Source organism: Lynx canadensis, chromosome E2 (assembly GCF_007474595.2).
Source record: "Lynx canadensis isolate LIC74 chromosome E2, mLynCan4.pri.v2, whole genome shotgun sequence".
Lineage (NCBI taxonomy): Eukaryota > Metazoa > Chordata > Mammalia > Carnivora > Felidae > Lynx > Lynx canadensis.
This window is the reverse complement of record NC_044317.1, coordinates 54,801,723-54,823,140: the sequence shown is the minus strand read 5'-3', so window position 1 is coordinate 54,823,140 and position 21,418 is coordinate 54,801,723. Positions and strand designations below refer to the sequence as shown.

The 21,418-nt window shown below is 45.1% G+C and overlaps 1 protein-coding gene and 1 non-coding gene across 3 annotated transcripts in view; both read right to left on the bottom strand.

Moving 5' to 3' along the window:
- The window catches only part of ZNF175 (zinc finger protein 175), a 43,069-nt gene extending 21,651 nt beyond the window's left edge, over window positions 1-21,418 (bottom strand). Inside the window, exons 1-2 of one of the 2 annotated variants that reach the window (XM_032591310.1) lie at window positions 20,881-21,418; window positions 17,239-17,499 (exon numbers count right to left, since the gene is read on the bottom strand). In XM_032591310.1, the coding sequence (XP_032447201.1) occupies window positions 17,239-17,388 (150 nt within the window). In that variant the 5' untranslated portion in view covers window positions 17,389-17,499; window positions 20,881-21,418. The remainder of the gene's footprint in view (window positions 1-17,238; window positions 17,500-20,880) is intronic. The other variant, XM_030299293.2, reaches the window with a different exon arrangement.
- Window positions 911-1,036, bottom strand: LOC115503580. Its single transcript, XR_003965419.1, has one exon. It is a non-coding gene; the product is annotated as a small nucleolar RNA SNORA28 (small nucleolar RNA).

Sequence of the window (21,418 nt, the reverse complement as noted above, 5' to 3'; positions counted from 1 at the left end):
CGGGCTCTGTGCTGACAGCTTGGAGCCTGGAGCCTGGAAGCTGCTTCGGATTCTGTGTCTCCCTCTCTCTCTACCCCTCCCCTGTTCATGCTGTTTCTCTCTCTCTCAAAAATAAACATTAAAAAAAAGCAAAACAAAAAACCATGCTAGAGCAGCTCCAAGAATTAAGGAAACCCATTTACTCCATTGGATCCCTCACTATAAAGATAGTAAAAGATATGAATTAACAGCCAGGTGAAGACATGCCCTGGACAGGGGGTGTGGGGGAAGGAGGCTAGGGCTCCCATGCTCCCCTCCAGTGAGCCACTCTCGGGGCACCTCCACCCCACCTGGCAGCTCCCAAACCCCACCCTCTTGGGTGTTTCTGGTAGCTTTATTACATAGCTGTGATTGACTTGGAGTGTATCACTGGCCTTGGGTCACTGAGTCCACCTGCAGCCCCTCCCCCATCTCTGGAGGTGAAGAGGTGGGGCTGGAAGCCCCGACCCTCCAATCACAGGGCTGGTTCCCTTGGCAACCACCATCCTTAGGGGATTTCCAAAATTCCCCTTACTTGTATAAACCCAATAGTGGTGGACAGGGGCTGACACACACCAGGGTCATGGCTCTAAAAGGTTTGGTTTTTTGGCCAGGAACTGAAGACAAGACCAAATATTATGACAGAAGATGCCCCTGCTGCTTAGGGCTCAGGAAAATTCCAAGGATCTGGGGGGCTGTGAGCCAGGAACCTTGGATGAAGACCAAATATCCTCGTTTCTCCTAAATCTCAGTATCACACAGCTTTGTAAGAGTGTCATTAAAAGATCAGGAAATAAATACCAAAATATTTAGTTAATAGGGTAAAAGTTCATTGCCTCTAAGGAGAAGAGACAATGCTGACAGCTGTTTGTTTGCTTTTTTAAGCTGGAACGCTGTGTAAGTCTATGTAACAGCTGGTCTTTGGGAGGAGAGGTAAGTAGAACAGGACAGACCTTCCAGCGAGAGGAAGCCTAGACTGTGTCACACAATTTCCATCATCTGCCACACAGTGGTGCTTGCAAAGACAGCTGTTATTATTTACAAGCCTAGCAAAACAATCTTTTCTATGTACAAATAAAACCAAAACCACCTGCAAAGGAAAAAGTGCCAAATGTCTCAGAAATGTACGTATATGGGTGATGAGTATTAGAAAATATATTTGAAAACCAGAGGCTAAGACAAACAAAAATATACAATATAAACATAAATTATAAATCAAAGGGCAAGAAAAAAGTTAATTCACACCCAAAAAATATGCCTGACACCTGTCAGGATGGCTAGTATCAAGAAGACAGTAACAGGAAGATGGCGGCTAGGAGGATGCTGGGCTCACCTGGTCCTGCCGATCGCGTAGATTCCACCCACATCTGCTTAAATAACCCACAAAACCGCCAGAAGATAAGCAGAACGGAGACTCTGGAGCCAAGCGTAGAGGAGAGGCCCAACGAAGAGGGTAGGAAGGGCGGAGAGTCGGTGCGCTACCCGGACTGGCGGGAGGGAGCCGGGCGGTGGAGGGGCAGCCCGCCCGGCAAGGCAGAGCCCCTGAGTCTGGCTTGCAAAAGTGGAGGGGCCGCACCGAGTGTGTTCTGACAGCCAGCGGGACTTAACATCTGGAATGTTAAAAGTCAACAGCTCTGCTCTCGGAGAGCAGGGAGAGCGGGGAGAGCGGGGAGGGCAGGGAGGGCAGGGAGGGCAAGAGGACACCGGGAGGGAGAGTTGTTGAGCCCCGGAGGACAGAGCCCAGCATGGCGGGGAACAAAGGCGCTGGCAAGCGCCATCTCCCTCTCCCATCCCCCGGCCGAAATCCCAAAGGGAACCAGTTCCCCTCACCGAACTTGCTTGCACCACGCAAACACCCAACGCTGTGCTTCTGGGGATCCATCCCTCCGACAGGTCTGCCTCCCTCCCGAAGCAGACCACCGAAGGCAAAGCGAGCTGAGCCTGCCTCTCCCACCCCCGTGCACCTTGCGGATCCACCCCGGCTAATACGCCAGATCCCATCGAAGCAGCACCACAAGCCTGGCAGTGTGCAAGTAGCCCGGACAGGGGCCACACCACTCCACAGTGAGTCCTGCCCCTGGGAGAGGGGAAGATAAGGTACACACCAGTCTGACTGTGGCCCCAGCGGTGGGCTGGGGACAGACATCGGGTCTCACTGCAGCCCCGCCCACCAACACAAGTTACTCCACACAGCACAGGGGAAGTGCCCTGCAGTTTGGAGCCACCACAGGGACTACCCAAAATGATGAAACAGAAGAATTCTCCTCAAAAGAAACTCCAGGAAGTAGCGACAGCTAACGAATTGATCAAAAACGATTTAAGCAATACGACGGAACAAGAATTTAGAATAATAGTCATAAAATTAATCACTGGGCTTGAAAAAAGCATAGAGAACAGCAGAGAATCTATTGCTACAGAGATCAAGGGACTAAGAAATAGTCACAAGGAGCTAAACAATGCTATAAATGAGGTGAAAAATAAAATGGAGGCGGCCATAGCACAGATTGAAGGGGCAGAGGAGAGAATAGGTGAATTAGAAGACAAAATTATGGAAAAAGAGGAAGCTGAGAAAAAGATTAAAAAATCCAGGAGTATGAGGGGAGAAACAGAGAACTTCCAGAAGAAGAAGAGAGAGAAGGGGCTGAAGGTGTACTTGAACAAATCATAGCTGAGAACTTCCCTGATCTGGGGAAGGAAAAAGGCATTGAAATCCAAGAGGCGCAGAGAACTCCCGTCAGACGTGATTTCAATTGATCTTCTGCAGCATGACATATAGTGAAACTGGAAAAATACAAGGATAAAGAGAAAATTCTGAAAGCAGCTAGGGATAAACACGCTCTAACTTATAAAGGGAGACCCATAAGACTAGTGGCAGACCTATCTACTGAAACTTGGCAGGTCAGAAAGGAATGGCAGGAAATCTTCAATGTGATGAACGGGAAAAATCTGCAGCCGAGAATCCTTTACCCAGCAAGTCTGTCATTCAGAATACAAGGAAAAATAAAGGTTTTCCCAAACAAAAGCTGAAGGAATTCATCACCACTAAACCAGCCCTACAAGAGATCCTAAGGGGGACTCTGTGAGTAAAATGTTGCAAGGACCACAAAGGACCAGAGACATCACTACAAGCATGAAACCTACAGACATCACAATGACACTAAACCCATATCTTTCAATAATAACACTGAATTGTAAATGGACTAAATGCTCCAACCAAAAGACACAGGGTATCAGAATGGATAAAAAAAAATAAGACCCATCTAATTGCTGTTTACAAGAGACTCATTTCAGACCTGAGGACACCTTCAGATTGAAAGTGAGAGGATGGAGAACTATCTATCATGCTACTGGAAGTCAAAAGAAAGCCGGAGTACCCATACTTATATCAGACAAACTGGACTTTAAATTAAAGGCTGTAACAAGAGATGAAGAAGGGCATTATATAATAATTACAGGGTCTATCCATCAGGAAGAGCTAACAATTATAAATGTCTATGCACTGAATAGGGGAGCCCCCAAATATATAAAACAATTACTCATAAACAGAAGCAACCTTATTGATAAGAATGTGGTAATTGCAGGGGACTTTAACACCCCACTTACAGAAATGGATAGATCATCTAGACACACGGTCAATAAAGAAACAAGGGCCCTGAACGTTACATTGGACCAGATGGACTTGACAGATACATTTAGAACTCTGTATCCCAAAGCAACAGAATATACTTTCTTCTCCAGTGCACATGGGACATTCTCCAAGATCACACACTGGGTCACAAAACAGCCCTTCATAAGTATAAAAGAATTGAGATCGTACCATGCATACTTTCAGACCACAATGCTATGAAGCTTGAAATCAACCACAGGAAAAAGTCTAGAAAACCTCCAAAAATATGGAGGTTAAAGAACACCCTACTAAAGAATGAATGGGTCAACCAGGCAATTAGAGAAGAAATTAAAAAATATACGGAAACAAACGAAAATGAAAATACAACAATCCAAACGCTTTGGGATGCAGTGAAGGCAGTCCTGAGAGGAAAATACATTGCAATCCAGGCCTATCTCAAGCAACAAGAAAAATCCCAAATATAAAATCTAACAGCACACCTAAGGGAAATAGAAGCAGAACAGCAAAGACACCCCAAACCCAGCAGAAGAGAAATAATAAAGATCAGAGCAGAAATAAACAATATAGAATCTAAAAAAACTGTAGAGCAGATCAACGAAACCAAGAGTTGGTTTTTTGAAAAAATAAACAAAATTGACAAACCTCTAGCCAGGCTTCTCAAAAAGAAAAGGGAGATGACCCAAATAGATAAAATCATGAATGAAAATGGAATTATTACAACCAATCCCTCAGAGATACAAGCAATTATCAGGGAATATTATGAAACATTATATGCCAACAAACTGGACAACCTGGAAGAAATGGACAAATTCCTAAGCACCCACACGCTTCCAAAACTCAAACAGGAAGAAATAGAAAACTTGAACAGACCCATAACCAGCAAAGAAATTGAATCAGTTAACAAAAATCTCCCACAAATAAGAGATGGTGGTCTCCCAATAAGCAACCAGATGGTTTCCCTGGGGAATTCTAACAGACATTTAAAGCAGAGATAATACCTATCCTTCTGAAGCTGTTCCAAAAAATAGAAAGGGAAGGAAAACTTCCAGACTCATTCCATGAAACCAGCATTACTTTGATTCCCAAACCAGAGACCCAGCAAAAAAAAGAGAACTACAGGCCAATATCCCTGATGAATATGGATGAAAAATTCTCAACAAGATACTAGCAAATTGAGTTCAACAGCATATAAAAAGAATTATTCACCATGATCAAGTGGGATTCATTCCTGGGCTACAAGGCTGGTTCAACATTCACAAATCAATGTGATACATTACATGAATAAAAGAAAAGATAAGAACCATATGATCCCATCAATCGATGCAGAAAAAGCATTTGACAAAATTCAGCATCCTTTCTTAATAAAAACCCTTGAGAAAGTCGGGATAAAAGGAACATACTTAAACATTGTAAAAGTCATTTATGAAAAGCCCTCAGCTAATACCATCCTCAATGGAGAAAAACTCAGAGCTTTCTCCCTGAGATCAGGAACACGACAGGGATGTCCACTCTCACCGCTGTTGTTTAACATAGTGTTGGAAGTGCTAGCATCAGTAGTCAGACAACAAAAGGAAATCAAAGGCATCAAAATTGTCAAAGATGAAGTTAAGCTTTCACTTTTTGCAGATGACATGATATTATATGTGGAAAACCCGACAGACTCCACCAGAAGTCTGCTAGAACTGATACATGAATTCAGCAAAGTCGCAGGATACAAAATCAATGTACAGAAATCAGTTACATTCTTATACACTAATAATGAAGCAACAGAAAGACAAAGAAACTGATCCCATCCACAAGTGCACCAAGAATCATAAAATACCTAGGAATTAACCTAAGATGTAAAAGATCTATATGCTGAAAACTATAGAAAGCTTATGAAGGAAACTGAAGAAGATACAAAAAAATGGAAAAGCATTCCGTGCTCATGGGTTGGAAGAATAAATATTGTCAAAATGTCAATACTAGCCAAAGCTATCTACACATTCAACACAATCCCAATAAAACTGCACCAGCATTCTTCTCAAAGCTAGAACAAGCAATCCTAAAATTCATATGGAACCACAAAAGGCCCCGAATAGCCAAAGTAATTTTTTTTATTTATATATATATGAAATTTATTGACAAATTGGTTTCCATACAACACCCAGTGCTCATCCCAAAAGGTGCCCTCCTCAATACCCATCACCCACCCTCTCCTCCCTCCCACCCCCCATCAACCCTCAGTTTGTTCTCAGTTTTTAACAGTCTCTTATGCTTTGGCTCTCTCCCACTCTAACCTCTTTTTTTTTTTTTTCCTTCCCCTCCCCCATGGGTTCCTGTTGAGTTTCTCAGGATCCACATAAGAGTGAAAACATATGGTATCTGTCTTTCTCTGTATGGCTTATTTCACTTAGCATTACACTCTCCAGTTCCATCCACGTTGCTACAAAAGGCCATATTTCATATTTTCTCATTGCCACGTAGTATTCCATTGTGTATATAAACCACAATTTCTTTATCCATTCATCAGTTGATGGACATTTAGGCTCTTTCCATACTTTGGCTATTGTTGAGAGTGCTGCTATGAACATTGGGGTACAAGTGCCCTTATGCATCAGTACTCCTGTATCCCTTGGGTAAATTCCTAGCAGTGCTATTGCTGGGTCATAGGGTAGGTCTATTTTTAATTTTCTGAGGAACCTCCACACTGCTTTCCAGAGCGGCTGCACCAATTTGCATTCCCACCAACAGTGCAAGAGGGTTCCCGTTTCTCCACATCCTCGCCAGCATCTATAGTCTCCTGATTTGTTCATTTTGGCCACTCTGACTGGCGTGAGGTGATACCTGAGTGTGGTTTTGATTTGTATTTCCCTGATAAGGAGCGACGCTGAACATCTTTTCATGTGCCTGTTGGCCATCTGGATGTCTTCTTTAGAGAAGTGTCTATTCATGTTTTCTGCCCATTTCTTCACTGGGTTATTTGTTTTTCGGGTGTGGAGTTTGGTGAGCTCTTTATAGATTTTAGATACTAGCCCTTTGTCCGATATGTCATTTGCAAATATCTTTTCCCATTCCGTTGGTTGTCTTTTAGTTTTGTTGGCTGTTTCCTTTGCTGTGCAGAAGCTTTTTATCTTCATAAGGTCCCAGTAATTCACTTTTGCTTTTAATTCCCTTGCCTTTGGGGATGTGTCGAGTAAGAGATTGCTACGGCTAAGGTCAGAGAGGTCTTTTCCTGCTTCCTCCTCTAAGGTTTTGATGGTTTCCTGTCTCACATTTAGGTCCTTTATCCATTTTGAGTTTATTTTTGTAAATGGTGTGAGAAAGTGGTCTAGTTTCAACCTTCTGCATGTTGCTGTCCAGTTCTCCCAGCACCATTTGTTAAAGAGGCTGTCTTTTTTCCATTGGATGTTCTTTCCTGCTTTGTCAAAGATGAGTTGGCCATACGTTTGTGGGTCTAGTTCTGGGGTTTCTATTCTATTCCATTGGTCTGTGTGTCTGTTTTTGTGCCAATACCATGCTGTCTTGATGATTACAGCTTTGTAGTAGAGGCTAAAGTCTGGGATTGTGATGCCTCCTGCTTTGGTCTTCTTCTTCAAATTCCTTTGGCTATTCGGGGCCTTTTGTGATTCCATATGAATTTTAGGATTGCTTGTTCTAGTTTTGAGAAGAATGCTGGTGCAATTTTGATTGGGATTGCATTGAATGTGTAGATAGCTTTGGGTAGTATTGCCATTTTGACAATATTTATTTTTCCAATCCATGAGCAGGGAATGTCTTTCCATTTCTTTAAATCTTCTTCAATTACCTTCATAAGCTTTCTATAGTTTTCAGCATACAGATCCTTTACATCTTTGGTTAGATTTATTCCTAGGTATTTTATGCTTCTTGGTGCAATTGTGAATGGGATCAGTTTCTTTATTTGTCTTTCTGTTGCTTCATTGTTAGTGTATAAGAATGCAACTGATTTCTGTACATTGATTTTGTATCCTGCAACTTTGCTGAATTCATGTATCAGTTCTAGCAGACTTCTGGTGGAGTCTATCGGATATTCCATGTATAATATCATGTCATCTGCAAAAAGCGAAAGCTTGACTTCATCTTTGCCAATTTTGATGCCTTTGATTTCCTTTTGTTGTCTGACTGCTGATGCTAGAACTTCCAGCACTATGTTAAACAACAGCCGTGAGAGTGGGCATCCCTGTCGTGTTCCTGATCTCAGGGAAAAAGCTCTCAGTTTTTCCCCGTTGAGGATGATGTTAGCTGTGGGCTTTTCATAAATGGCTTTTATGATCTTTAAGTATGTTCCTTCTATCCCGACTTTCTCAAGGGTTTTTATTAAGAAAGGGTGCTGGATTTTGTCAAAGGCCTTTTCTGCATCGATTGACAGGATCATATGGTTCTTCTCTTTTTTTTTGTTAATGTGATGTATCACGTTGATTGATTTGCGAATGTTGAACCAGCCCTGCATCCCAGGAATGAATCCCACTTGATCATGGTGAATAATTCTTTTTATATGCTGTTGAATTCGATTTGCTAGTATCTTCTTGAGAATTTTTGCATCCATATTCATCAGGGATATTGGCCTGTAGTTCTCTTTTTTTTACTGGGTCTATGTCTGGTTTAGGAATCAAAGTAATAATGGCTTCATAGAATGAGTCTGGAAGTTTTCCTTCCCTTTCTATTTCTTGGAATAGCTTGAGAAGGATAGGTATTATCTCTCCTTTAAACGTCTGGTAGAACTCCCCTGGGAAGCCATCTGGTCCTGGACTCTTATTTGTTGGGAGATTTTTGATAACCGATTCAATTTCTTTGCTGGTTATGGGTCTGTTCAAGCTTTCTCTTTCCTCCTGATTGAGTTTTGGAAGAGTGTGGGTGTTCAGGAATTTGTCCATTTCTTCCAGGTTGTCCAATTTGTTGGCATATAATTTTTCATAGTATTCCCTGATAATTGTTTGTATCTCTGAGGGATTGGTTGTAATAATTCCATTTTCATTCATGCTTTTATCTATTTGGGTCATCTCCCTTTTCTTTTTGAGAAGCCTGGCTAGAGGTTTGTCAATTTTGTTTATTTTTTCAAAAAACCAACTCTTGGTTTCGTTGATCTGCTCTACAGTTTTTTTAGATTCTATATTGTTTATTTCTGCTCTGATCTTTATTATTTCTCTTCTTCTGCTGGGTTTAGGCTGTCTTTGCTGTTCTGCTTCTATTTCCTTTAGGTGTGCTGTTAGATTTTATATTTGGGATTTTTCTTGTTGCTTGAGATAGGCCTGGATTGCAATGTATTTTCCTCTCAGGACTGCCTTCGCTGCGTCCCAAAGCGTTTGGATTGTTGTATTTTCATTTTCGTTTGTTTCCATATATTTTTTAATTTCTTCTGTAATTGCCTGGTTGACCCACTCATTCGTTAGTAGGGTGTTCTTTAACCTCCATGCTTTTGGAGGTTTTCTAGACTTTTTCCTGTGGTTGATTTCAAGCTTCATAGCATTGTGGTCTGAAAGTATGCATGGTATAATTTCAATTCTTGTAAACTTATGAAGGGCTGTTTTGTGACCCAGTATATGATCTATCTTGGAGAATGTTCCATGTGCACTCGAGAAGAAAGTATATTCTGTTGCTTTGGGATGCAGAGTTCTAAGTATATCTGTCAAGTCCATCTGATCCAATGTCTCATTCAGGGCCCTTGTTTCTTTATTGACCGTGTGTCTAGATGATCTATCCATTTCTGTAAGTGGGGTGTTAAAGTCCCCTGCAATTACCACATTCTTATCAATAAGGTTGCTTCTGTTTATGAGTAATTGTTTTATATATTTGGGGGCTCCTGTATTCGGCGCATAGACATTTATAATTATTAGCCCTTCCTGATGGATAGACCCTGTAACTATTATATAATGTTCTTCTTCATCTCTTGTTACAGCCTTTAATTTAAAGTCTAGTTTGTCTGATATAAGTATGGCTACTCCAGCTTTCTTTTGGCTTCCAGTAGCATGATAAATAGTTCTCCATCCCCTCACTCTGAATCTAAAGGTGTCCTCAGGTCTAAAATGAGTCTCTTGTAGACAGCAAATAGATGGGTCTTGTTTTTTTATCCATTCTGATACCCTATGTCTTTTGGTTGGCGCATTTAATCCATTTACATTCAGTGTTATTATAGAAAGATACGGGTTTAGAGTCATTGTGATGTCTGTATGTTTTATGCTTGTAGTGATGTCTCTGGTACTTTGTCTCACAGGGTCCCCCTTAGGATCTCTTGTAGGGCTGGTTTAGTGGTGACAAATTCCTTCAGTTTTTGTTTGTTTGGGAAGACCTTTATCTCTCCTTCTATTCTAAATGACAGACTTGCTGGATAAAGGATTCTCGGCTGCATATTTTTTCTGTCTAGCACACTGAAAATCTCGTGCCAATTCTTTCTGGCCTGCCAAGTTTCAAAAGAGAGATCAGTCACGAGTCTTATAGGTCTCCCTTTATATGTTAGGGCACGTTTACCCCTTGCTGCTTTCAGAATTTTCTCTTTATCCTTGTATTTTGCCAGTTTCACTATGATATGTCGTGCAGAAGATTGATTCAAGTTACGTCTGAAGGGAGTTCTCTGTGCCTCTTGGATTTCAATGCCTTTTTCCTTCCCCAGTTCAGGGAAGTTCTCAGCTATTATTTCTTCAAGTACCCCTTCAGCACCTTTCCCTCTCTCTTCCTCCTCTGGGATACCAATTATGCGTATATTATTTCTTTTTAGTGTATCACTTAGTTCTCTAATTTTCCCCTCATACGCCTGGATTTTTTTATCTCTCTTTTTCTCAGCTTCCTCTTTTTCCATAACTTTATCTTCTAGTTCACCTATTCTCTCCTCTGCCTCTTCCATCCGAGCTGTGGTGGTTTCCATTTTGTTTTGCATTTCATTTAAAGCGTTTTTCAGCTCCTCGTGACTGTTCCTTAGTCCCTTGATCTCTGTAGCAAGAGATTCTCTGCTGTCCTGTATACTGTTTTCAAGCCCAGCAATTAATTTTATGACTATTATTCTAAATTCACTTTCTGTTATATTATTTAAATCCTTTTTGATCAGCTCATTAGCTGTTGTTATTTCCTGGAGATTCTTCTGAGGGGAATTCTTCCGCTTGGTCATTTTGGATAGTCCCTGGTGTGGTGAGGGCCTGCAGGGCACTTCCCCTGTGCTGTGGTGTATAACTGGAGTTGGTGGGCGGGGCCGCTGTCCGACCTGATGTCTGCCCCCAGCCCACCGCTGGGGCCACAGTCAGACTGGTGTGTGCCTTCTCTTCCCCTCTCCTAGGGGCGGGATTCACTGTGGGGTGGTGTGGCCCATCTGGGCTACTTGCACACTGCCAGGCTTGTGATGCTGGGGATCTGGCGTATTAGCTGGGGTGGGTAGGCAAGGTGCACGGCGGCAGGGGGGCAGGCTTAGCTCGCTTCTCCTTAGGTGATCCACTTCAGGAGGGGCCCTGTGGCAGCCGGAGGGAGTCAGATCCGCTGCCGGAGGTTTGGCTCCGCAGAAGCACAGAGTTGGGTGTTTGCACGGAGCGAGCAATTTCCCTGGCAGGAACCGGTTCCCTTTGGGATTTTGGCTGGGGGATGGGCGGGGGAGATGGCGCTGGTGAGCGCCTTTGTTCCCCACCAAACTGAGCTCTGTCGTCCGGGGGCTCAGCAGCTCTCCCTCCCTTTGTCCTCCAGCCTTCCTGCTTTCTGAGCAGAGCTGTTAACTTATGACCTCCCAGACGCTAAGTTGCGCTTGCTGTCGGAACACAGTCCGTCAGGCCCCTCCGCTTTTGCAAGCCAGACTCAGGGACTCTGCTTGGCCAGCGAGCCGCCCCTCCGCCCCGGCTCCCTCCCGCCAGTCCGTGGAGCGTGCACCGCCTCGCCGCCCTTCCTACCCTCTTCCGTGGGCCTCTCGTCTGCGCTTGGGTCTGGCGACTCCGTTCTGCTAATCCTCTGGCTGTTTTCTGGGTTATTTAGGCAGGTGTAGGTGGAATCTAAGTGATCAGCAGGACGCGCGGTGAGCCCAGCGTCCTCCTACGCCGCCATCTTCCCTCCTAGCCAAAGTAATTTTGAAGAAGAAGACCAAAGCAGGAGGCATCCCAATCCCAGACTTCAGCCTCTACTACAAAGCTGTAATCATCAAGACAGCATGGTATTGGCACAAAAACAGACACATAGACCAATGGAATAGAATAGAAACCCCAGAACTAGACCCACAAACGTATGGCCAACTAATCTTTGACAAAGCAGGAAAGAACATCCAATTGAAAAAAGACAGCCTCTTTAACAAATGGTGCTGGGAGAACTGGACAGCAACATGCAGGAGGATGAAACTAGACCACTTTCTTACACCATTGACAAAAATAAACTCAAATGGATAAGGGACCTGAATGTGAGCCAGGAAACCATCAAAATCCTAGAGGAGAAAGCAGGAAAAAACCTCTCTGACCTCAGCCACAGCAATTTCTTACTTGACACATCCCTAAAGGCAAGCGAATTAAAAGTAAAAATGAACTACTGGGACCTCATGAAGATAAAAAGCTTCTGCACAGCAAAGGAAACAATCAACAAAACTAAAAGGCAACTGATGGAATGGGAAAAGATATTTGCAAATGACATATTGGACAAAGGGCTAGTATCCAAAACTTATAAAGAACTCACCAAACTCCACACCTGAAAAACAAATAATCCAGTGAAGAAATGGGCAGAAGACATGAATAGACACTTCTCTAAAGACGACATCCAGATGGCCAACAGGCACATGAAAAGATGCTCAACGTCGTTCCTCATCAGGGAAATACAAATCAAAACCACACTGAGATACCACCTCATGCCGGTCAGAGTGGCTAAAATGAACAAATCAGGAGACTATAGATGCTGGCGAGGATGTGGAGAAACGGGAACCCTCTTGCACTGTTGGTAGGAATGCAAACTGGTGCAGCCGCTCTGGAAAACAGTGTGGAGGTTCCTGAAAATGTTAAAAATAGATCTACCCTATGACCCAGCTGTAGCACTGCTAGGAATTTACCCAAGGGATACAGGAGTGCTGATGCATAAGGGCACTTGTACCCCAATGTTTATAGCAGCACTCTCAACAATAGCCAAATTATAGAAAGAGCCTAAATGTCCATTAACTGACGAATGGATAAAGAAGATGTGGTTTATATATACAATGGAATATTACTTGGCAATGAGAAAGAATGAAATCTGGCCCTTTGTAGCAACGTGGATGGAACTGGAGAGTGTTATGCTAAGTGAAATAAGTCATATAGAGAAAGACAGATACCATATGTTTTCACTCTTATGTGGATCCTGAGAAACTTAACAGAAGACCATGGGGGAGGGAAAGGGAAGAAAAAAAAAGTTAGAGAGGGAGGGAGCCAAACCATAAGAGACTCTTAAAAACTGAGAATAAACTGAGGGTTGATGGGGGGGGGGGAGGGGAGGGTGGGCGATGGGCATTGAGGAGGGCACCTGTCCGGATGAGCACTGGGTGTTGTATGGAAACCAATTTGACAATAACTTTCATATAAAAAGACAAAAACAAAACAAAAAAACAAAAAGACAGTAACAAGTGTTGGCAAGGATGTGGAGACCAAAGGACCTTCACGCACTGTGGGTAGAAATGTAAATGGGTGCAGCCACTGTGGAAAACAGCATGAAGGGTCCCCTAAAAATTAAAAATAGAAATACCACACAATCCAGTATTTCCGCTACTGGATATTTACCCAAAGAAAATGGAAACGCTGACTTGAAAAGGTTAGGACTTGTCGAAGTCCTAACCCCCAGTACCTCAGAGTGTGCCTGTATTTGGAGACACAGTCTTTTAAGAGGTAACCTATGTTTATTGCAGCATTATTTACACCAGCCAAGATATGGAAGCAACCTAAGTATCTATCAACAGGTGAACGGATAAAGAAGATGTGGTGTGCGTATAAATGTTAGACATACGTGTGTGTATATACCGTGTATAGACCAGGAGGGTCTTGTGCTAAGTGAAATAAGTCAGAGACGAATACCGTATGATTTCACCTGTATGTGGAATCTAAAAAACAAAACGAATGAACAAGCAAAGCAGAAACAGACCCATAAACACAGAGAACCAGTGGTTGCCGAAGGGGAGGAGGATGGGGAGATGGGCAAAGGTGGGGAGTGGGGAGTACAGGCTTCCAGCTATGGAACCAGTGAGTCTCAAGGATAAAAGATACAGCATAGCGAACACTTGTGGTGACAGATGATAGCACTTGTCAATTTAATATGTTGTAAGCTTGTTACCAACGTAACATTGTGTCACTACGCTCCAATTTAAAAAAAGACCAAAACAACGTAAAAAATACAAATTAAAGCAGCCGTGGCACCTATCTATTTTTTATCAGATTAACAGGCTTAAAAAGTAGAGAATAACAACACAATATTGGCAGACGCCGAGGGAGGGAAGACCACGATGAAAAGACTATGCGAATGTTGGTGGCAAATAGCCTAAGACGAACAGAAGCTGAGTGAAAATCTGAATTAGCAACGGGAGGATCTACTGAAACGGCAAAACGAAAACCAGGGCAAGCCGGCAAAATTATTTTCATCATCTAAAAGGAAATGAGCCGATATGAAGTAACGTGTCATAACACCCACTTGAACACGCTTTCAATCCTGCTCTTAACAGTTCAACACACATCAAGGCAAAAGGAAAGGCATTTACCTACGATGTACTGTTTGTCACCGTTTATGGGCTGAACTGTGTCTCCCCTCCAAGCTCCCTGCACCCAAGAAAATTCTTATGGCCAAGTCCTAACCCCCAGTACCATGGAGACATGGTCTTTTAAAAGCCTGGGTGTCTCAAGGGGCGCCTGGGTGGCTCAGTCGGTTAAGCGTCCGACTTCAGCTCAGGTCACGATCTCGCGGTCCGTGAGTTCGAGCCCCGCGTTGGGCTCTGGGCTGATGGCTCGGAGCCTGGAGCCTGCTTCCGATTCTGTGTCTCCCTCTCTCTCTGCCCCTCCCCCGTTCATGCTCTGTCTCTGTCTCAAAAATAAATAAAAAAGGTTAAAAAAAATTAAAAAAAAAAATAAAAGCCTGGGTGTCTCAGTTGGTTGTCTGTCTGTCTGACTTTGGCTCAGGTCATGATCTCGTGGTTTGTGGGTCCAGAGCCTGGAACCTGCTATGGATTCTGTGTACGTGTGTGTGTCTCTCTCTCTCTCTCTCTGCCCCACCCTCCTCTGCTCACACTGTCTCTACCTCTCTCTCAAAAATAAAGAAACATTCAAAAAAATAAATAAAAGAGGTAACCAAGTTAAAATGAGGTCAGTAGAGTGGGCTCTGATCCTGTACGACTGGGGGTCCTGATAAAAGATTAAGGGGCACCTGAGTGGCTCAGCTGGTTAAGCCGCTAGTTTAGCAGCTGACTTGACTTCAGCTCAGGTCTCAATCTCAGTTCATGAAATCGAGCTCCTCCCCAGTGAGGAGCCTGCTTTGGATCCTCTCTCCCTCTCTCAAAATAAATAAGTAAACATTAAGGGAAAAAAAGAAAAAGAAAAAAAAAAAAGGAAAGGAAATGAGACACAGACCCCCACAGAGGGCAGATCACACGAGGACAGTCAGAAGCCATCCATCTACAAGCCAGGGAGAGAGGCCTCAGAAGGAAGAACCCTGCTGACGTCTTGACTTTGCATTTCCAGCCCCTGGAATCATGAGAAAATACATTTCTGTTGTTTATGCCACCCAGGCTGTAGCACTTCGTGACGGCAGCCCAAGCAAACTAACACAGTCACACAACAAAGATCTTGGACAGTTCTGGGTGACATTTGGGTGTTTTACCTTTTCATTTTTGGCATGCCTTTTAGGGGGCACCTGGGTGGCTCAGTAGGTTAAGCATCTGACTCCTGATTTCAGGTCATGACTTCACGGTTTGGGAGTTCAAGCCCCACAGCAGGCTCTGTGTGGACAGTGCAGAGCCTGCTTGGGATTCTCTGTCTTCCTCTCTCTGCCCCTTCCCTGCTCATGCTCTCACTCTCAAAAAGAAATAAACATTTTAAGTTTTTATTTATGTATTTGAGAGAGAGACAGTGCAAACGGGAGGGGCAGGGAGAGAGCAGACAGAGAGCCAAAGAATCAGAAGCAGGCTCCAGGCTCTGAGCTGTCAGCACAGAGCCCGATGAGGGGCTCAAACCCTCGAACCCCGACATCATGACCTCAGTCGAAGTCAGATATTTAACGGACGGAGCCACCCAGGTCCCCCCAAAAATAAACATTTAAAAAAAATTTTTTTTTTTCAACGTTTATTTATTTTTGGGACAGAGAGAGACAGAGCATGAACGGGGGAGGGGCAGAGAGAGAGGGAGACACAGAATCGGAAACAGGCTCCAGGCTCTGAGCCATCAGCCCAGAGCCTGACGCGGGGCTCGAACTCACGAACCGCGAGATCGTGACCTGGCTGAAGTCGGACGCTTAACCGACTGCGCCACCCAGGCGCCCCAAAAAATAAACATTTTTAAAAAAAAGAATGACTTTTAAATATCTGCGGCAATATCTTTTAATTTTTAAATGATTTTTACTTGGCATTTATTTTTAATAGTTTTAATGTTCTTCGATGTTTTCTATTATCAAATGTTTCTGTCAGGTGGAGTGGATTTTAAACATAATTGAAATATATAATCTTCTCACAGTATGTTGGTTCACAGTGGTAATAACCCATGCATTTACTATACTTAAAAAACAGGACATCTCTCTGTAACTGATTATAAACCCATCACAAGGCAGTGACACACGGTTTATTATTATGGCCATCCATTACTGTTTTAAAACACACAATGTCATGGGGCGCCTGGGTGGCTCAGCTGGTTAAGCGGCCGACTTCGGCTCAGGTCATGATCTCGCAGTCCGTGAGTTCGAGCCCCGCGTCAGGCTCTGTGCTGACTGCTCAGAGCCTGGAGCCTGTTTCGGATTCTGTGTCTCCCTCTCTCTCTGCCCCTCCCCCGTTCATGCTCTGTCTGTCTTAAAAATAAATAAACGTTAAAAAAAAAAATTAAAAAAAAAAAACACACCCAATGTCTTTAAATACACAGACTAACTTGTAATTTAGGAAGTCCTGAGTATACCCAAGAATCTTTCTTTCTTATTTCCATATATTAAATATTAATATCTGGGGCAACTTAGAAACACTATTCTCTGGCATTTTTATTCACCTTGAAAACAGGAAAACCCACACGTGTCCTTAGAAGGCAGTTCTCGCTCCAGTATCCTATGTTCCTGTAACCCGTGCGGAGACGGGAAACCAAGCAAACCCCTGCCAGCAGGTAAAGACAAGTCAGGTAGGGGGCAAGCGGCTGAGAACATGCGGACACACCCAGTGGTGGATGAAGTTTCGCATTTCCCTGCCAGTGGCTGGGGCTTCTCACCTGCCTCAGGAGCTACCTTTTCCTCTTCCTCTGCCCCAGGGCCAAGCCTCCCCTCCATCAGCCCGGTTTGGTTTCCTCTACGATACAGACGGCCTGTGAACGAGGGGACATCAGCCCCCGCGGCCCGCTCTCAGCAGGCGGAGGCACATGGTCTGAGCGACACAAAGTCCAGAATCTGCTGCTTTCTGTATCGGCCCTCAATTTCTGGAAACTGTCCCCGGAGTGGCTCCTGCTTACCTCGCATGGTCCATCCTGCTCCTCTGAACCCAGGGCCTGGGACCTCTGGGACAAATCCTCGCCAGCAGTCATGTCTCCTCTGGGCTTCACTTCTCGGTCTCTCTTGTGGGCAAGTCCTTTCTTCCCGGGAGCCCAAAGCTGGGTGGGCATCTGGAGGCTTCAGTCAGAGCTGCGGGGGAGAGTCTGGCTGGGCTTCTAAGGAGACCAACAGTGTCACTGGTGTGGTCTGATCCGGGGGCTCTGCAGAGCCACCGGGAAGTCCTGGAGAGGGAACACCCACACAGTCATTCATCGAACATTTGCTCCATGCAAGTATTTTCGAGAGTCCTTCGGGGAAGGCCACTGTGCTAGACACAATTTTTTTTTTAATGTTTATTTATTTATTTTGAGAAAGAGAGGGAAACAGAATCCCAAGCAGGCTCCAAGCTGTCAGCACAGAGCCTGATGCGGGGCTCGATCCCACGACCCTGGGATCATGACCTGAGCCACGCTTAACTGACTGAGCCACCCAGGTGCCCCTATGCTAGATACTATTGATGTGGGATCATAAGGCAAGCTAACGTCCGCAACCCCCACCCCACCAGGTGGGATACATGTGATATCCCTCAGGCACTCGTGGCTGCCCAAGAACAAAGGAAAAGGGAAAACGAATGGTTAACTGACCTGGTTAACTGACCGAGGTCACAGTCAAGCAGGACAGGAATCCCGTGGGTTTACAGAAGTCTTGGTAAATTACAAGAAAAAGACAATCTTATCAATAGCCTAACCTCCAGAAACCCAGACTCAGTCTCCTGGAGCCTTAGCATCACCCTCCCCTGCATAAAGATGTGGGGAACAAAGGCAAGAAGGAAACGGTAAATAAGATTAAATTTCCTTATAACCTGCAGTGCATAGAGGCCAGAGTGAAACATTCCTCCCAGAACTCCCTACAGTCCCTACAGTCTTAATGTTAATGCTTTGCTAGAGAAAAAACAACTTTAGCTTAACAACAGCTAGGCTTCTAGTATCTTATGAGTCTTCTTTTCTTTAGCACATGAAAATCGTTTTTGGAAACCTCCCTTTTGCCTTTCCCTCCCCCAACTCCATAGTATATAACCAGTCACCTGTCACAGCCCCAGTGAGGCTCTTTCTGCCCACGGGTCCTGTTCCCATGCTTTAATAAAATCACCATTGTGTATCAAAGACATCTGTCTCAAGATTTTTTTTTTTTAACGTTTATTTTTGAGAGAGAGAGAGAGAGAGAGAGAGAGAACACGTGCATGCACGCACCAGCGGGGGAGGGGCAGAGAGAGAGAAAGAGGGAGACACAGAATCCGCAGCAGGCTGCAGGCTTTGAGCTGTCAGCACTGAGCCCGACGCGGGAAACCGGGAGACCACGACCTGAGCCGAAGTCAGACGCTCAACCAAATGAGCCACGCAGGCGCCGCTGAAGATTTCTTGGCCGTCAGCTCTGAACCCCCACCACCACTCCAAAACCCCACTGCTATGGAATAAAAGCTCAGAAGATCCCAGTTTGTTTGTTTTTTTTAACGTTTATTTTTGACACAGAGACAGAGCATGAATGGGGGGAGAGTCAGAGAGAGAGGGAGACACAGAATCTGAAGCAGGCTCCAGGCTCTGATCTGTCAGCACAGAGCCCGACGCGGGGCTCGAACTCACGGACCGCGAGATCATGACCCGAGCCGAAGTCGGACGCTTAACCGACTGAGCCACCCAGGCGCCCCAAGATCCTAATCACAGTAAGAGTTTGCTCTAGAGGACGGTTGAATTGTAGCTCTGCCACCTTTTAGCTGTGAGAATATGAAGATGTTACTTTAACTGCAATTTCCAAAATGGAAATGCAAGTTTTTATCACAGGCGACGGGAAACTGGTACATGCTGATGAGGCTTACGACGCCTCCAGCACCTGCGCGGCATGCGGCGAACGCTGGATAAAAATCAGCAAGTAAGGTTATCAGGTACCTGGTTCTACTTGCATGTAACCCTGTCAACTAAACATTACCATCACGATTATACCCATTTTGTGGATGAGGAAACTGATGCTGAGTGCTGTTACATAATTTGCCTTGCGGTCACTCAGTCCGCAGAAGGAACGAAAGAGAACCAGACTTTCCTCCGCCTCCTTTTTTTTTTTTTAACATATATTTTTCAATGTTTATTTATATTTGAGAGAGAGAGGGAGGCAGAGAGTGAGCGGGGAAGGGGGCAGAGAGAGAGAGGGAGACACAGAATCCGAAGCAGGATCCAGGCTCCGAGCTGTCAGCACAGAGGCCGACTCGGGGCTCAAACTCACCAACCGTGAGATAATGACCCGAGCCGAAGTCAGATGCTTAACCGACTGAGCGCCCCAGGTGCCCCTCTCTTGTGCCTCCTAAATTGTACACAGCTGCCTCTATCCCACGTGGTCCCCTACGCGGTCAGCTTCCATAAACACCATCCATCTCTATCTCCCGTTGCCTTCAGAGAGCTGAGGCTTTGAGCCAGCCACGCTGGTGTGTCTAAGCTTCTGGACATTTCCGTGCCCATCCATAACACCCTAGACAGCCCGGACTTTTCTAACAAAGATAAGACTTAAATTTATTGTACTTATGGGGCGCCTGAGTGGCTCAGGCGGTTAAGCGCCTGACTCTTGGGTTTCGGTTCAGGTCATGATCTCAATGTTTTTGCGTTCGAGCCCAGCATCCGGCTACACGCTGACCGAGCAGAGCCTGCTTGGGATTCTCTCTCCGCCCCTCCCCTGCTTGCTCTCTACCTCTCCCTCCCAAAATAAAGTAAGTTTACTGCACTTAACCCCTACCTTCACCCCAAAACCTGCAGACATGCATCAGGACCCCGATCACCTACCATGTCTTGACAATACATAATTGCCTTCCAACGCCACACCCAAATGCAGTCATGACAGCAAGGACCTCCAGAAATCCCCGAAGAGTGAACCACAGGATGGCCAGAAGGTCGCCTAATGCCTCCCCCGACACAACACGGTCACAGCCAGGCTCCACAGGCTGCCAAGAAATGTCTCTCTCCCAGGGACTGAGTTGCACAGGACCCGGAATAATCCCTAACACCGGCTTCCAATTAATGCATCCCAATAGGAGATCCTCATCCATCTGTTCCACTGCCAATTTCTGACCCTGATCACATCCACAGGGCCCTAAGGAGAAACCTTGGAAACCCCCATAACATTCCCTAGGCCTCCAGTCGATAGGGTCCCATAAGCTACCCTCAGCGCCCCACTCTACTGATTTCTATAGGTCCCCAAGTACACTGGTCCACGATGTTACAATGGGACCCTCCAAGTCCCCCAATCCCTGAAGCCGCTTGCCCCTGCATCAATCACTGCCTCCAGGGAGTCACTCCCCCAGCGTCCCCAGTGCCACCTGAGGCCCGTCCAAGAAGCCAGTTCGCCGTCCTCAAATGAACGACTGTCAAGGACCAACAGTATAAAAGTTGGTATTAAAACACACTTGGAATCTAAGTTCCCCCCAAATACTTACACACACGGAAAACACGCAAAGACTGACAATGACCGAGCCAATCACCCAACTGAGATTAGCAGCCGCCGCCTACCCCACAGCTCCCGTCACTAAAGACCCCATCACTCGCAGACCCTCGCCACTAGTCCCCCGAGCCCGTCACACTCACCGCAAGCCGAGTTCCCCTCATTGGCCCCACAGGACGTCCACTGCTGACATCCTAAATCACCGCAGCGTCCCACGCAGGGGACGGACAGGTTAGACCCAGTTAACAACCTAAGCGAAATGGCCGCGCTGGGCCACTTCCGGCCTGGGTTCGATTCCCGTGGGCGTTTCTTGGCGCGCCGGGGATTGAATGGTGCGCAGGCTCAGTAGAAGCCGTGAGGCCACGCCCTGCCAGTAGTTATCATGGCGTACTACAGTCTATTCGGCGGGTCGTCTTCTTACAGCGGTTGTCAAGGGAAGGACATGGCCGCGTCCATGAGGATTATGATACCGGAGGCCGCCATTTTCCAAAGACTTCCATTCCGTACAGCCAGGGAGGGCGTTTGCAACCTCACCTAGTCTTGGGATCCATCCCACCTTGGCAGATGTATTACTTACTTGTTTGTATATGTATTTCTACGAGAAACTGGCATTGTATATCCCGAAAAATGCCTTTTCTTTGTATTTTCACACTGATTTAAAACTCCACACTCAGGAGGTGC